The sequence below is a fragment of the Saccopteryx bilineata genome, chromosome 7 (genome assembly GCF_036850765.1).
Source record: "Saccopteryx bilineata isolate mSacBil1 chromosome 7, mSacBil1_pri_phased_curated, whole genome shotgun sequence".
Classification (NCBI taxonomy): Eukaryota; Metazoa; Chordata; class Mammalia; order Chiroptera; family Emballonuridae; genus Saccopteryx; species Saccopteryx bilineata.
In genome coordinates this window covers 47,292,522-47,308,318 of record NC_089496.1, presented here as the reverse complement: position 1 = coordinate 47,308,318, position 15,797 = coordinate 47,292,522, and the positions used below count along the sequence as shown (strand labels likewise).

The 15,797-nt window shown below is 46.4% G+C and overlaps 1 protein-coding gene across 1 annotated transcript in view; it reads right to left on the bottom strand.

Moving 5' to 3' along the window:
- Positions 1–15,383, bottom strand: part of GARS1 (glycyl-tRNA synthetase 1) — a 38,908-nt gene extending 23,525 nt beyond the window's left edge. The window contains exons 1-8 of the mRNA XM_066239435.1: positions 15,074–15,383; positions 8,949–9,050; positions 8,083–8,185; positions 7,599–7,740; positions 6,406–6,494; positions 5,599–5,675; positions 3,084–3,229; positions 482–631 (exon numbers count right to left, since the gene is read on the bottom strand). Coding sequence (XP_066095532.1) covers positions 482–631; positions 3,084–3,229; positions 5,599–5,675; positions 6,406–6,494; positions 7,599–7,740; positions 8,083–8,185; positions 8,949–9,050; positions 15,074–15,298 — 1,034 coding nt within the window. The 5' untranslated portion in view covers positions 15,299–15,383. The remainder of the gene's footprint in view (positions 1–481; positions 632–3,083; positions 3,230–5,598; positions 5,676–6,405; positions 6,495–7,598; positions 7,741–8,082; positions 8,186–8,948; positions 9,051–15,073) is intronic.
- Between the last annotated feature and the right edge of the window lie 414 nt (positions 15,384–15,797).

Sequence of the window (15,797 nt, the reverse complement as noted above, 5' to 3'; positions counted from 1 at the left end):
AAGCACGAGTAGATAGGGGTAAGCTTGCAAGCTGGCCTTTCTGTCATAGAGACCCCCTCAAATATCTGGAGGAACACCACTGGTTACTGACACACACACCCTCACCCCAACTTCCCCAGCACTGCCCTGGAAGGGTCTTTCTGTCACAGCCATCGCCCACCCCACCTCACCCTGCACTTCATGCATACCACAACCAGAAAAGACCTTGGTTTTGATCATCAAGATCTTGCCATCCTCAAAACACAGGCTGAATGAGGGAAGGTCGTTTCTGAGCAGGAAGGAAACTTGAGCCATTCCTCACCCCTTCCTCCCCTTCCCTTCGCTTACTCGAAGCTGCAAACCATTACTTTCTTGTAGGACAAAAATAATTAGATAATCATGTACGAATGAAGCAGAATTGTCTCAAGATAGCAAGTTTTCATGTCCAAGTCAATGCCAAGGTCAGTTACTAGTTTTACCAGGAGAATGAGGTGGGCAGTACCTGACTCTGATCAGTCCAGACCGAGGGGAGATCTCGTTTCTAAAGGAGTTTCCAATCTGAGCAGCAGCAAAAGGCAACTTTCCTTGGTTGAATTCCAGAAGTCGCTTGAAGTTCAGGAAGATCCCCTGTGCGGTTTCTGGTCTCAAGTACCTGCCAGTTTAAATCAGTCAGCCTGTTACCAAGAAATCACGTGTCCCGACAAACCCGAAATTCTAGATGCAAACCCTGGAGTCCTGAACCTGCGGTTTCACACCAGGCGGTAAGAGCCTAAAACGACACTTAGAAATAGATGTTCTCCTTGGTAGCCAACATCCTCAAGCAAGTATTAGGGAGCGTACTGGGCAACTGGGCTGGCAATACTACTGTTAGAAATGTGATTTTATTTCATCACTCCAGTGAGTCAAAACCCAGCTCTTTCACAGTGTCCCTAAAGCATCTAGCATTCTTCCTGACTAATCATTTACATGGAGGCAGATGATAATTTGAGATCCCTCTGAAAATCAAACCCAAGCCTAAGTGTATCTGTTAACCCAGACGCAGATTTAATGGTGGGCACACGGGGCGCACGCTCTGGGCCCCGACGTCTGAAGGGCCCCACAAAACCCCAACTTTACACTTTTTTCTAATGACACCAAGTTTGGTTTCAAAGGTACAATTTTAACATTAATAGTACATAATATTTTTTATTTATTTAAAAATATTGTTAACATGTATTTTTATTTTCCCTGTCTCTCTCTTTTTTTTTAAAGGGGCCCAATATTTTCTTCTGCGCCCGGGGCCTCAACCGACCTTAACCTGCCTCCCTGTTAACCCACATGGTAACGCGTAACCGTGGGACTAAAAAGACACCCGCATGGGCTAACACTGAACGTCTGAGTCCACTCATCACCATCGTCACACCAAGCCAGGACATCTCCAAGGTTCCTCACGTCATGGTCTTCACTGCGATATTCTAGTTTCTAGTTTCAGCCAGATATTCTAGTTTCAGCCAGAGGCTTCTAACATTTCTCCATCTGTTACAGATAGAGCCAAGCAACCACACCATTAGAGCCCCTGTCCCTCTTCTGAATGTCACAGGAAATATCCTGTGCAAACAACAAAGAAAGTGTTCCCAATAGCCTACTTCATCATCAAGATTTTGTGGAAACAACTTTAAAACAAAACTATAAAATTGTACCTTCTCTCACACTAACACGCCCAACTCTTGATTTTTTTGCCTTTACAGATTTCACCCAAGTATCAGTATACCTACAGTTTATATGCATATTTATTTAACTTTTAAATTTATTCATTTTTAGAGAGGAGAGAAAGGGGGGAGGAGCAGGAAGCATCAACTCCCATATGTGCCTTGACCGGGCAAGCCCAGGGTTTCGAACCGGCAACCTCAGCGTTTCAGGTTGATGCTTTATCCACTGCACCACCACAGGTCAGGCTATCTGCATATTTTTAAGTAGAATGTATAAAATTATGTATTTTAATTTATTTTATACTTTCCCATTTTCCAAATAACTAAATTTCTCATTCTAACAACTGCAGAGTATTCTATTAAAATGTTCCACTTTGCTCTAATTTAAGTATCCTGATATTATAGAATAGGTTATTTCTACTTTTAATTTATATATCGTTGACACGTACAGCTTCCTTTCTTTTTTAATCACTTTCTTAGGTAAATCCCTAGGAGTGGGGTCAGAGGATACGGCCCATTTTATGACCCTGTATGGACTGCCCAAATAAAAGAATACCCCACATCAACCCTGTGTCTTATTAAAGTGATCCTACTAATATATCGTCACAATTAATTTTTATTATTCTTTAGTTTCTACTCCGGGAAACATCTGTTTAGCTTCATCTTGCAAAAAATCCACCCTCTTGCCCTAAAATGCACCGTAAGGAAATTATCTGGAACCGTGAGATGGGACACTTGGCTGTAAGTCTGTTAGCACTGGACAAGGGACGTGGAAATACAGAGTCTAGCTCCGGGTCATACTGCAAAGTGTTCAGGTTTTCTTAAGCCTGTGAAAATCACGACTTTTAAATCAACAAGCTAAACCTGTGCATCCAATGGGGCAGGCCACTAGTCACGTTCATTTTAAATTTAAATTAATTAAAATTAAATAAACTTTAAAATTCCATTCCTCAGAAGCACCAGCCTAATTCAAGTGCTCGACAGTCACACGGGGCTACCACACTGGACAGCTGACTGCAGGATACGCCCACCCCGCCCCGAACGTCTGGGGGGGGGGGCTCAGCCAGGCTACGCGGTGTCTTATCCCCTTCGGCAGTGAGCTCAGTGACATTCAAATCATTCTTCCACCGTCCTTTCCACACTATGCAGCTACAACTACAAGATGTGGTGATCACAGACGTCTATGTTTATTTTACAGCCAAAAAAAATTTAAAAAATCAGCATACACACTAAAAAATTATATTCAGAAAGAATTAGAGAAAATTTAAGAATGTGTCAGAATTTCTCCTTAATGTATTTGGCTGTACTTCCTATGTATCACTTTCCAAAATGTTCCCATTGTGGCCGATGCTGACATTCACCTCTGTGACGAGCAATCTGAAGACTCCTGCCTCATGGACAGTGAGCGGTACGTACCCAGGCATGTTTCCGCCAGGCCCGATGAAGGTCTTGAACATTAAGTTAAAAGGTACTGGCGGGGAGAGATCATTTCCAGTAATGGGGGATTTTACATTATAGTTCACGAAAAGATCCCCAAGCTCCTGCTGTCCGTAGTTATCGAGCTAAAGAACGTGCAAAGAGAATAATTAGTGTTTAAGACTGAGGAGAAAACAACAGTAAACCCCACCCATAGTTAACTCAGCCAAAACAGGAACCTCTGAGTTCACCTAACCTTCCAGACAGACACAGGAAAACCATAACCAGTTTACATACTTTCCCTAAACAAAGAGAAACGAAGTGTCTTTCTGGAAATGACCCAAAACTCACACCTTCACCATTTCACGATCAAAGCTAAGGCAAAATGTCTCCTGTTCAAGTAAAATAACTATTGGATGGCAAGAATCTGATCTCATGTAAATAAGTTGTTAAAGCTGAATTTTAAAACGCGGTGCATTTTAAGAGTCAGGTGCACGTCCCTGTCTGTTAATAAATGTGAATAGCGCGTTCCTCTCCCGCTAGACACGAAGTTCCTTGAGGTAGAAGTGTGTCTTATTCATCTCTGCACTTTCTAGATTATAGCACATTCTATACATTGATGATCAATGTCAAAATCTCTAAAATGATATGTATGACCCCGGTTGAAGAATATCAAATGACTACGACAAACCATGTAATAGTAAAGAATGTTTTAAACTTAGCAACATCTCTTAATGTAAACAACATTTTTAGATAAATCAAGTCGTGGCCAGAGAACTGGCTCTGGAGTCGTGGAAACCTGGTAAATGCCCCAACTCTACCACTTAGAGGCCGTGTGACGGCCTCGAGACTGATTCTCACCCTATCTCACCAGGCCTCAGTCTGCTCGGGAATGAAATGGGGACACCGAACCTGCCTCACTGTAGAGGGCTTCTATGAAGACCAAATAAAATATAAATGTACATAAAGTACTTAGCACGGGGCCAAGGTGGGAAAGTGAGTAGGGAACAGAGTCAACAAAATTTGTAACACTGAAGCAGGTGGATGGGCACATAAGTGTTCAGCACACTATTTTCTATTTTTATCTTTTGAATTTTTCTTTATAAAAAGTTCAAAGTGACTTCAAAAGCTGGTATATACAGAGATGGGTCAGCCACAATGGACAGAGAGGAGAAAAAAGAGAATAAATTCTGAGCTGTTGAGTCCACGTAACATGAATGAAGCTCTTCCTACCACGAACCAGTGTCTTCTGAAAGACTAGCGCGCTTCATAAAGCTGAAGAGGGGTCCCGGGCAGCAGCAGGTGTAAACAGTGCTGCTCTGCGCTCACGGGACAGACTGGCCTCCTGCCTGGGTTCCACAGGGGCCGCGTCTGAGCGCCGGACCATTTCCCACGGGGCCCTAACTTCTCACTGAAAATTACACGGACAGCTGCATAAAGCTGAAGAGGAGTCCCGGGCAGCAGCAGGTGTAAACAGTGCTGCTCTGCGCTCACGGGACAGACTGGCCTCCTGCCTGGGTTCCACAGGGGCCGCGTCTGAGCGCCGGACCATTTCCCACGGGGCCCTAACTTCTCACTGAAAATTACACGGACAGCTGCATAAAGCTGAAGAGGAGTCCCGGGCAGCAGCAGATGTAAACAATGCTACTCTGCGCTCCCGCGACAGACTGGCCTCCAGCCTGGGGTCCACAGGGGCCACGTCTGAGCGCCGGACCATTTCCCACGGGGCCCTAACTTCTCACTGAAAATTACACGGCCAGCTGCATATATATCTGATACAGCAAATCAGAAAACAGACTGCTCTCCTAGAACGGGGATCTGAGACGAAACAAAGTCAGTGCTCAAATTATAAAATGACTTAACTAATCAACTGATTTCTTTCAGCTTCTGACAAGTTACTTGGAAATAAATGAAACTGTTATGATCAAAGACAAGCACAAAACCTTAGCACGTCTAATATTCTGAGTAGGAAGCAGTAATTTAGGGGTAGTTAGACAGGTTTTCGTATCTTCTTTCTAATAATAATAAAACGAGGAAGGAGAACACTTCTCAGCTAATGTTGGAAACCTAGCTACCACAGAGAAAAATCAGCTCGTTAAAAAAATAATTAGGGCAACAGTGGAAACATTTCCAGTAAATTCTCAGGAGAAAGCAGCAAAGAGTCAGAGAGCCCTGCGTTCAGCCTCACATATTTACACACCAGTGTAAGAAAATATGAACACACCACAGTTACTGTTTTCGTTTTTATTCTTGCTATATAGCCCAGAAAACTGGTTTCTAAAGAGAGAGAACGAACTTTATGCCTATCTAAACAAATGCTGGTTTTGGCTACAATAAAGGGTTAGCCACAAACGGTCAAGAGAGAAGCAAAGCGCAACAGGAGATTCCATGAGGGGCCGAAGGTAAACTTGGCTTCGTCAGCCCGCAGCCAGGCCCAGCACCGCGCCAGTTCCAGTCCTCGAACGCCTGGGAAAGACTCACCCCGGACACCGTGGTAGCACCTCTGGGCACTCACCTGAGCCAGGACACTTTCCAGCTCTGATTTCTTCTCAGCAGAACACTTCTTGTCAGACATCAGTTTCTGGAGATGAGCTATAAGAACCACGTTGGTACATGTCAATTTCAATCAAGGGGGGGAAAGGGGCCCTGCCTTTTTGAGTTTTAAAGTTGGACAGGTAAAAAGAATGAATCCAAGGACAATGTTCTTAATTTATAGGAATCCCTTGGTTGATTTTCCAGGGAAACTTATGCTACCATCTTGATTCTTTTGCTGACTTAGAATTTCTAATTACCTGTACACGTCTTGTTTTTTTGTTTGTTTTTGTGTTGTTGTTTTTTACAGAGACAGAAAGAGAGTCAGAGAGAGGGATAGATAGGGACAGACAGACAGGAACAGAGAGATGAGAAGCATCAATCATTAGTTTTTCGTTGTGAAACCTTAGTTGTTCATTGATTGCTTTCTCATATGTGCCTTGACCACGGGCCTTCAGCAGACTGAGTAACCCCTTGCTCAAGCCAGCGACCTTGGGCCCAAGCTGGTGAGCTTTTGCTCAAGCCAGATGAGCCCGTGTTCAAGCTGGTGACTTCAGGGTCTCGAACCCGGGTCCTCTGAGTCCCAGTCCGACGCTCTATCCACTGCGCCACCGCCTGGTCAGGCATACGTCTTATTTTTAAATAAGGGATTTGATATGTATACTTAAGATCTATATACTTTAGCCTTTGTACGTTATACACTCCTCCAAAATAATTTAACAGAAAAAACTAGAAAAAGGTGTAATTTAAACTCTTTGTTCTGATCAATCCTACCAGAAAGGGTATTTACCTTTTAACAGATGGTCAGCCCGAAAACACTCCCCATTTTTGACATCTTTCACCATGAAGTCAGCAAATTTGTCTACGTGGCCAGAGGTCCTAAGATAACAAATGCCAAGCCCATTGGTCATTTTCTCACAAATTAACACACAGCCGCTGCCCTCGAAGACAATCCCCCTTCTGTGTTTGCCCACGGCTTCCCTCTGTGACTCTGCAAGAGGGGAGCCCCCCAACTACAAGGACACGCCCACGCACGTGACGATGCAGGCCAGAGAGAAGGCTTCCTTCCTCTGGAGAAAGGGCATCAACTAGGTTCCCCTTCTTCACAAGCTGTCCTAAGGTCGGCCCCACTTTGCAGAATCAATTAATCCATGCCTATTCCATTATTATTAGCGACACAAGCAAAAGCCAAACCAGGGCGAACGCGACTAGCCTAGAATGCTATGTCATTACAGACGCTGAGCCTCAGTCCCCCGCCACGGAAACCTGCATGGACACTGGTCTGACCTCCACACAGCGCCGGTCAGTGGGGCGAGCCGCCAAAGAACAGGCTCCCCTGAGCTTTCGGCTCCATCGCCGGAAAATCGGCGTGTCTTAACCCGCTGAAATTACTGAGTCTAAAGGATACAAGACGGTAAGAATTCCTCTTTCAATCTTATATTCACAACATCCTGCTCTGCTTTCAACACTGTTTGTAGGAACGATCTAAATCTCTGCACTGAAACTTCAAGTTTTTAATTAAACAGTAAGTGTTTAATTAAAAATGGATATATTCCTTTGCCCAAAATTTCTAAGACTTAAAGGAAATAATCGGGGATGTACACAAAAATTCATCTATTAGGATGTTCGGGGCAGTATAAAATCAGCAACAAACGCCTACCAGGTGGGCTAGCTAACTAAAGTAGGCATGTCTGTAACGCAGTATTAGAAATGCTTCAGAATACTGACACCGGAAGTCAATGTTCCACTCTGTTACGTGGAAAACAGATCAGTACGCTGCTCACGTTGGTACACAGCCAGGGACTCACAGAGAGGGAAGACAGCAAGGACTATTATACAACTTCAACATGGCTATCAGTGAACACTAGGTGAGTATTTTGTGTTCTAGATTTTTAGAATGAACGTGGGTCACTTTTTACAAGCCGAAAACGTTCCTTAAACGTGCACATGAAAGAATGTCAGCCCTCGGACTACGAATCTTACTTTAAAACTGGCTCAGGGGTGAGCATGGTGCAGTCGATCTCTAGGATCTGCTCCTCCTGGATGAAGTGCTGCCTCCAGGTCTGAATAATGTTGTTCTTCAGAGCACATCCAACCGGCCCAAAGTCGTACAGACCGCTGACGCCTGGGAACAGCGAAGGGGGGAGACGTGCACGTGACCGTGTCACTCTGGACAGAGGAAGGCAGGGAGCCGATGGGAACTGATACCTGTGGGACTCCACAGCCCCCCCCCAAAAAAACATGTTCAAGTCCCCAGTTCAAATCCCACCGTGCTGAAGAGCCCTACCTCCCCTGGGCTGACAGAGGGAAAATTCTAAAGCTCTTATTTCGTTTCCTAGTTCCGTATTAAGAATTTCAAGTAGCATTAGCAAAAATAAATAAAAGCAAAAGATGTTCCTCCACATACAAGAACAGAATTAAAAACCAGATCACAGTTTTCTGCCACAGAAATGAGAAAATCCCCTACCTCCATAAATAGCAAAAGCCTGGTCGTAGAAAAACCTCCTTTTCAGCGTATCTTCCATTTTCGCTCTGTCTACAATGTCATCTTTGGGCTGTAACGCCAGCTCCTGTGGGGGTTTTTAAACAGACAGCATGTGACTGGAGGTATGAGTATTCATATGAATCTACATATATAAATTTAGTTCATTCCTCAGCAAAATTCAGTATAAAATTTATCAGACAAGATTTTGATACCCTTAAAAAAATAGACACCTAAGGATTTTCCCTCCCTTTGAGTTACAGAAAAGACACCTTTACTTAACTATTTAGGAAAGTATATGACCATTTCCAAGTTTACAAGACTAAGCTTACTTAAGATGCTGGGACTGATAAATAATCTCTAAATTTTTAGTGGGTCAGTGTATCAAAATAGTGACTTCAAACGCCAAACTTCTTCAGTTTGGTGATGGGAGATTTATTGTTTGAAAGATCTGGGAGCAAGTAGCAGATGGACAGACCTGTTCCTTAAAAGAACAACAACAAAAAAATGTAAACACAACGCCATCATTTCTAGGCACGGGAGACTCCATAAAGAGCAAGCGCTATGTCTTCCGGGGGAACTCGCGGGGCATGCTGGGTCTTGGGTACGGGCGTAGGGGCAGGTCAGGGGGCAGGAAGGCTTCAAAGAAGCGGTGACACTCTGAGTTGCACATTGAAGGGATGAGGAGTCTGACCAGGTAGAGGAGAAGGGGACAGCATCCCGGGTAAAGAGAGATCAGGCGGATGGTACTTGTTCAGAAACTTTTCTAGGTCTTTGCTACCCAGAGAGACTAAATAAAGAGGAACCATCCTATACCTACTTACGTTCTATTTCAGAATCCCACGACTCACCTTTGCTTCCAGAACCCTCTTCCGGGCTTTGAGCTCAGCTACCGCTTTGTCCACGTCCACTTGGGGTGCTTTATCTTCCTTCAGTTTCCGTACGAGGTCTCCCTAGCCAACAGAGATCGTGCACACAGGATTGGTTTCAGGAGTCCAGGCAAGTTAGCAATGTGTTTCTAAGCGTACCTTCTAAAGGTGTTTGTGTAAGAATAAGGCAGGGGTCGGGAAACTTTTTGGCTGGGAGAGCCATGAACTCCACATATTTTTAAATGTAATTCTGTGAGAGCCATACAACGACGCGTATACATTACGCATTATCCAATAAAAATTTGGTGTTGTCCCGGAGGACAGCTGTGATTGGCTCCAGCCACCCGCAACCATGAACATGAGCGATAGGAAATGAATGGATTGTAATACATGAGAATGTTTTGTATTTTTAACATTATTATTTTTTTTATTAAAGATTTGTCTGCGAGCCAGACGCAGCCATCAAAAGAGCCACATCTGGCTCACAAGCCATAGGTTCCCGACCCCTGGAATAAGGCGATTCAAATGTGTCCTAGAGAGGTCAGTATGAAGAACTGCAGGTCCCTGCTCTCAGTGTTCCAGAATCCAGCAGAATATACAAACATGTATGCAAATAACTCTGCTCTCGGGGTTTAAGGTGATTATTACCAGTATGGTATTATTTTTTCTTTTGGAGAAGTGGACAGTAGAAAAGGAGAAGAGCATTGATAACAAGTAGGACAGAGCAAGATTAGCAGAGAGAACACAGAAGAACCAATAAATAGACCAGCCTCTCCTTGGCTCTCTCTCCTCTCGACTTACAAAAAAAGACTTCCTGGGTTTCCCACCTACTCTCCCTTCCACCCTCCTGGATGGGGCTGCCTCATGTCACCGGTTTGCCTCTCATCCGGAGGTGTCTGCACCATGATACCTGGCCCCCGATTACCCTAATTCACGTCATTTCCCCGCCACCTTTGTGAGCCTTCTTTCACAAGCACACAGACTCCCCACTTGGTGACTGATCCTACCCCAAAGCCATCGATATTTATCCTCATATCCAAAAGTGCTTCCCTTCACTTTCTAAAAATTCCACCAACCGCATCCTTTCTAAAGCATTTTCCCAAAATTCCAACCTTCCAATAGCTCTCTGGGGACATGTCTCCCCTGGCAGCTGTCTTAACTAGAGTCTGGGTTTTCTCCCATGTTCCTTTAATCCTCAGGGGCTGGAAACAAGACAGATGTCCGTCCTCCCTGTTCCTCTCTGTACTTGCAAACGGATGGTTCTTCCCTCCTGCTAAAACCCCTGCTCCTGGGAGGGGCCTGTCATCACTCTTTCCCGATGATGCTGTTACTTTCCCAGCTCCCGCGTGCCCGCCCTCCCTCAGCGAGCCGCCCCCTCCTGCTCTATTCCTGCTGCTGCAGACTGTCCCCGCCAGGGGGTGAAACTGCTTATAATGATCTCAACCTGGAACCTCACTTTGCTGACATACAATCAGAAGTATGTTCCCTGTTTTAACAGACACTGAATTTTCCATAAATGCACCCAGGAATTGAAAGGAAGACTAACTATACTTTCTTTTATTCAGAGGTTTACAAGGAGTTACCATTTGAAACACAGGAAACCATGTGACCAATGGCAATGCTGCTGTGGTATCTGGGCCACCAGTACAATACACCCTTCTCAACATGTGTGTACAGCAGCTGCACTCACAGCACATCTGTGTGCACCTATAAGCATCTGCTTCCTTCTGCACAACTTCCAGCGCAGCCAACCCCCAAATTTAAAATACGTCGTTTTATTATGTTTCTTTTTCTTTGTAATATATTTAGAGCATTATGTGGACATACGTTTTTTTCTTTAATTAGGCTCAGAAGATATTCTGTATGACTTTCATTGCAGGAGAGTAATAGTGAATTCCCAAATACCCTGTGTGTGGGGGGGCACTGGGTCTGCAGGTTCACAGCCATTGCACCAGTCCTACCCTGACCCCTTTGGCTAAGACCACATCCGCAGTCACCTTTCAACTTTATTTCAGCTGCTTCGTTACACTCCCAACATCTGGAATTGCCCTATCAATGCACTGGCTGACTTGCGTGCATGCATTTTATCTGTTCCTGTCTCAAGACAGGCATTCTGGCACATGGCTTCTGGCTCGCAAATATTTGCCGACTGATAGCGCAACCTAACCTAGCGCAGGGCCAAGCATTCGATATTCGGTAATTGTCCCCTGATCTCCTCTCCCTTCTCAGTGCTCTTCTTCTTCCTATCGGAGCGCTGGCCTCGGCAGTGTTCCCTCACAGTGCTGTCTGACGGGGTGAGAACCCGTGAGAGCCCGCGTTCTGAAAAGAGGTTGGCAAGGAGGAATTCTTACCGCCTGTGGGAAGAAGCAGGCCAGCAGTTTCGTGGACTCTCCACCACCTCCCCATTCCCCCAGGCAGATACTGCCAAGACCACCTAGCTCATCTGCTTTCTCTCTGGGGCTTCACGTTGAACACAGGGCACGGGTGGGCAAAGGGGTAGGCAGAGGGCCGACCACAAGCAGAGAGGAGGCAGGCAGCATTTCAAATCAATTTCCACGAAACACTTTTAAAATCCTGATTTATAATGAATGAGCCAATCCTGAGAACAAAAGATCTGGAGGTGATCTAACCATGGATGAAAGCACTCAAGGATTCCTATTACTAATTATTTTTCTTCTCTCTTCTTCACCACCGAACTTGTTTTGGGGGGTGTGTGTGTGTGTGCCTGTGGGTGCTGAATGAAACTGACGTGAAACGTCACCAACGTCTCCATTAGATGAGAACTCATTCCACAGGATCTTCATGACCCTTCATATATGTCATGATGCATATTCAGCTGGCCAAGAGAAAAACAACAGGAAAACATTGCCTCACCTTTGTAAGGTGCTTGGTTTTACACACGTGGGGCTGGAGGGTTCATTGAGATTGATGAGTTTGTCTCAGAATTACTTCCAAGTGTTTCACAGATACTGACAAGAAACTTCAGACCTGCCATTCGCCCTCTGGCTTACGCAAGAGCATTAATGGGCACTCTCAGTTCAGAAAATCAAAGTCATCTTACTATTACTGAGGTCTGAATTTTAGCTGTGTCTTCGCAATTACAGTAAAAAATAATTTGAGATACTGAAATACAAGAAATGTGATTCACACACCTATTCCTATCATTACTGATTTAGAAGAATATCATCATTGAAAGACCACCCAAGAAATCTTGGGTGAAAAGTCTAAAAAGACTTTTCTAGCATCCTATTACTCATCAAATTCAGAAGACATCACCCTCCTATAAAGGTTCAAAATGTTATCAAACCAACGAGCCCAGGAAAATATGTCAGCTCCATGCCAGCAGCAGTGTGGTAAAATCACCAGTCCCATAAGCCACAATAACACCTAACATTCTACCAGGAGCTAACCACATACTGCAGGCAGCCTCCTCAGCACTCACGTATCTCATCAACGTTTATAACTCCAGTCCCACATTACAGATGAAGAACTTTGGCTACAGAAAGATTAATAAAAAACTTGCTGAGCATCACCAGCTAGCAAACGGTGGAGTTAGAGCCAAATTCTGGCAGTACACCTTCAGCCTACACTTCTAATGACTAGGTCTGTGAACACAAAAATAGGCAAGGATAAAGAAAGCCCTCTAGCAATTCTTCAAAAACTTCTCCTACCTTGACTATTAAGTTCCTCATTTTTTTAAAAATTCAGTTGTCCTAGGGCGCCCTTGATGATCTGAAGGCCTCCTAGAAGTTCCAAAACTAATTCTCCAGTCAACAATGAAGAATGTGCCACAGGAAAATACACTTCGGTCAGACAAACCAAACCTTTCGAGAGCAACAGCATCCACCTAGCCCAGCAGATGGGCAAGCTTATACGAAACAAACATGTAATTACACGAAACACATCCCACCAACAAGACCAGTTGTTAAGCACCTTAAAATCCCCACTCCAAGGATAGCTTCAATTGCACAAACTTCACAATGGAAATATGTAAACTGTATAGAGCAGGGTCTCAAACTCAACTCAGCATGTGGGCCGCAGAGCAAGATCACAGCGTTCGGCGGGCCGCACTAGGTCTACAAAAGGCAACTGTTACACAACACTTTTCTCACTGCAGTTGAAAACAAAAAAAAAATCAGTACAACAAGCACAATCGTACATGCAGTTTACTCAGTGTCATAAAACGACCAGAAACTGTAGTTTGCATCACAACTGCTGTTAACTAAGCTAATATCTAGCTAGGATGCTAGAGAAATGAAAAATACAAGTAGGCCCCTAGGCTTACTTAATTTTATCCAAAATATTTTGAACTTCGTGGATTAGTCTGCGGGCCACACAAAATTGTTCGGCAGGCTGCATGCGGCCTGTGGGCCGCGAGTTTGAGACCCCTGGTAGAGAGGTACCAGTGTGTCTAGTTCCTCATAAGCAAAAGAAAAACAAGGGGGTGGGGTGAGGAGGGGTTACCAGATGATCTTTAAATCCCCTTCCAGCGGACGTTGGAATCAGTCCGATTCCAAGTTCCAGGTAGTTAACTCCTATCTGTGTGGTGCTGGAAAATTAGAAAAAGGATACAATCTAACTTACATAAGCTAATTTGCATATTCAGAAAATATCTTAAACAAAAAAATTAACAACCAAGCCAACATAAACAATACCCAACAGCACGGGGAATGCTCAGTGTCTTTAACTGCTCCCACGGTCTCACTACAGACAGATAATTTGCACTGCAGTTCCACGCTAACGTGGCAGAGGGAGGGGTTGGGCATGTGCTTTTTAAAATTAGATGTGTTCTCCCTTCTAAAGGGAAGGATATGATAAAATAAAATGAGAGTTACAGAAAGGACAAAGGAACCCACACCTAATTTAATTTGGGGAGAGTGGGTGTAGAAAGACGGAGAATAAACAAACATACATAGTGTCCTATAACAATAATAAAGGAGGAAACATTAAGCCCATAGTGAAACTGCAAAATAAAACACTACTGAATCATCAGGCTCACTCTAGCAAGAAGTGAACACTGCAAAGTGGCAGGATTTGCTGAATTTGTGGCAGCTCTGCCCCAATGAATTATATATTTCCGAGAGAGGGTTCCACCCTCTGTAGCCAAGACAAGTTATTGCATCAGGCGCCCGCCGCTGCAGGAGAAACCCGTTTGCTGTTCACTACTAGGTCATCCAGCCCAAGCTTTCGGCTCTACCTGACTGGATGTGGGAATCCATTTGAAGTAACTTTTTCCTGGTCCTCTCTAAATTCTGACATCCATACAGTGCCCAGGAAAAGGAGGCCTGTACAAACCACCAAGTCTTCTAGCGCACGAAACCTCCCTCCCTTCTGCAAAATCAGATTTCAAAATGTTCCATTCGGAGGGCTGACTGCGCCCAGGAACACAGCAACATTGACAGTGTCCCAGGTTTACGTTCTGAATGCTCACTCGTTCCGCAAGAAGGTGCGGGGGGGGGGGGGGGGGGGGAGTTGAACACCTCCCCGCACCCACGTCTCGACAATGTTTATTTTCTCAGACTGTCATTCTGCTAACCAAGCAGTGAGTGCAGGAAGATGTCAAGGAGGAAACACTATTCCTAGCATCCTGATCCTGAAGATTAAAAAAGGGAGTCAAACCCTTAAGACGCCAGAGCCGGCAGCCTGTGACTGACCAGGTCAGAATTAGGACCCTCGCCACCCAGAGTGCACAAAGAACACAGCGGAGCTTGGAAAACTGAAGTTGAGGTTACTGAGCCAGGACAGAAAGGGAACCTAGGGTCGCAGATCCCAGCGCCCCTGGAGAGAGAGGGGGCGCGGGCAGTAACAAGGACTGGGAGGGACAAGGATCGCGAGCGAAGGGACGCAGGATGTCCGAGGGGACCCGAGAGAGTCACCCGAGAGGAGGGAAGGAGCGGGGACCACGGGAGAGAAGGTGGCCGACGCACGCGGGGACCTGGGTCCAAAGTGGGGAGGCGAGGAAGATGCCAGGAAACCAAGGGCTTCCAGAGGGTGGCGGAGAGGGGCGCCGGTGAGGTGAGCGGGTGCCCGGGGAGGGCAGAGGAGAACCGGGAGGGAAGTGGGGAGACGGAGCCGGGGGCGGAGGGGAGGGCGCAGAATGCCGGTACCTGCTGGCGCACGGCTAGCCTGAGAGGTGCCAGCACCTCCTCCGCCCCGGCGCCGTCCATGCTGCTCCGGGAGGCGGCCGCGGGGAACAAGGTCGGGGCGGGGGCGCGCGTGCCGAGGGGCCGGCGGGGCGCGAGCGGAGGCCGGGCCGGGGGCCGGGGCGGCAGCGACAGCAGCAGCAGAGCGGCGCGGGCGGCTCTAAGCAGCGCCGATCGCGGAGAGGGCATGAGCCGGCGGCCCGGGGCGGCGCGGAGGGGGCGGCGGCGGAAGCGGCGCGAGCTGCCCGGCCGGGAGCATGATGAAATCGCCGCGTAAACGCCGCGGCGCGCGCGCAGCCGCACATTCCACGCGCCGAGACGCGGCGCCGGGTCGCCGCCAGCAGATTCGACACGGAAACCCGGAAGCACCCAGGAGCCTTCAGAGCCCCGGGAAGGCTGGCTTCACGTGGGGCGCCCCGGAAAGCTGTGGGTCTCAGGGAGCCCCCGGCGAGCATATTTGCACAACGGTGCGGCAGGCCACCCCGGCAGTGTGGACATTCAAGGACGCAACCCCGTCCGAGACGCTCACGCGGACCTTCAGAGCATGGGCGTGTACACGGGCATGGACACTCGGGCTGACCCACGGGAAAGCCCACTACTGTCTGTTCTTTCGCCCCCAGGACCATAAAGGACCATAAAACATCAAGTCAGATAGGGACTTAGAGTCGATGTTGCTCAAGCTCAGACG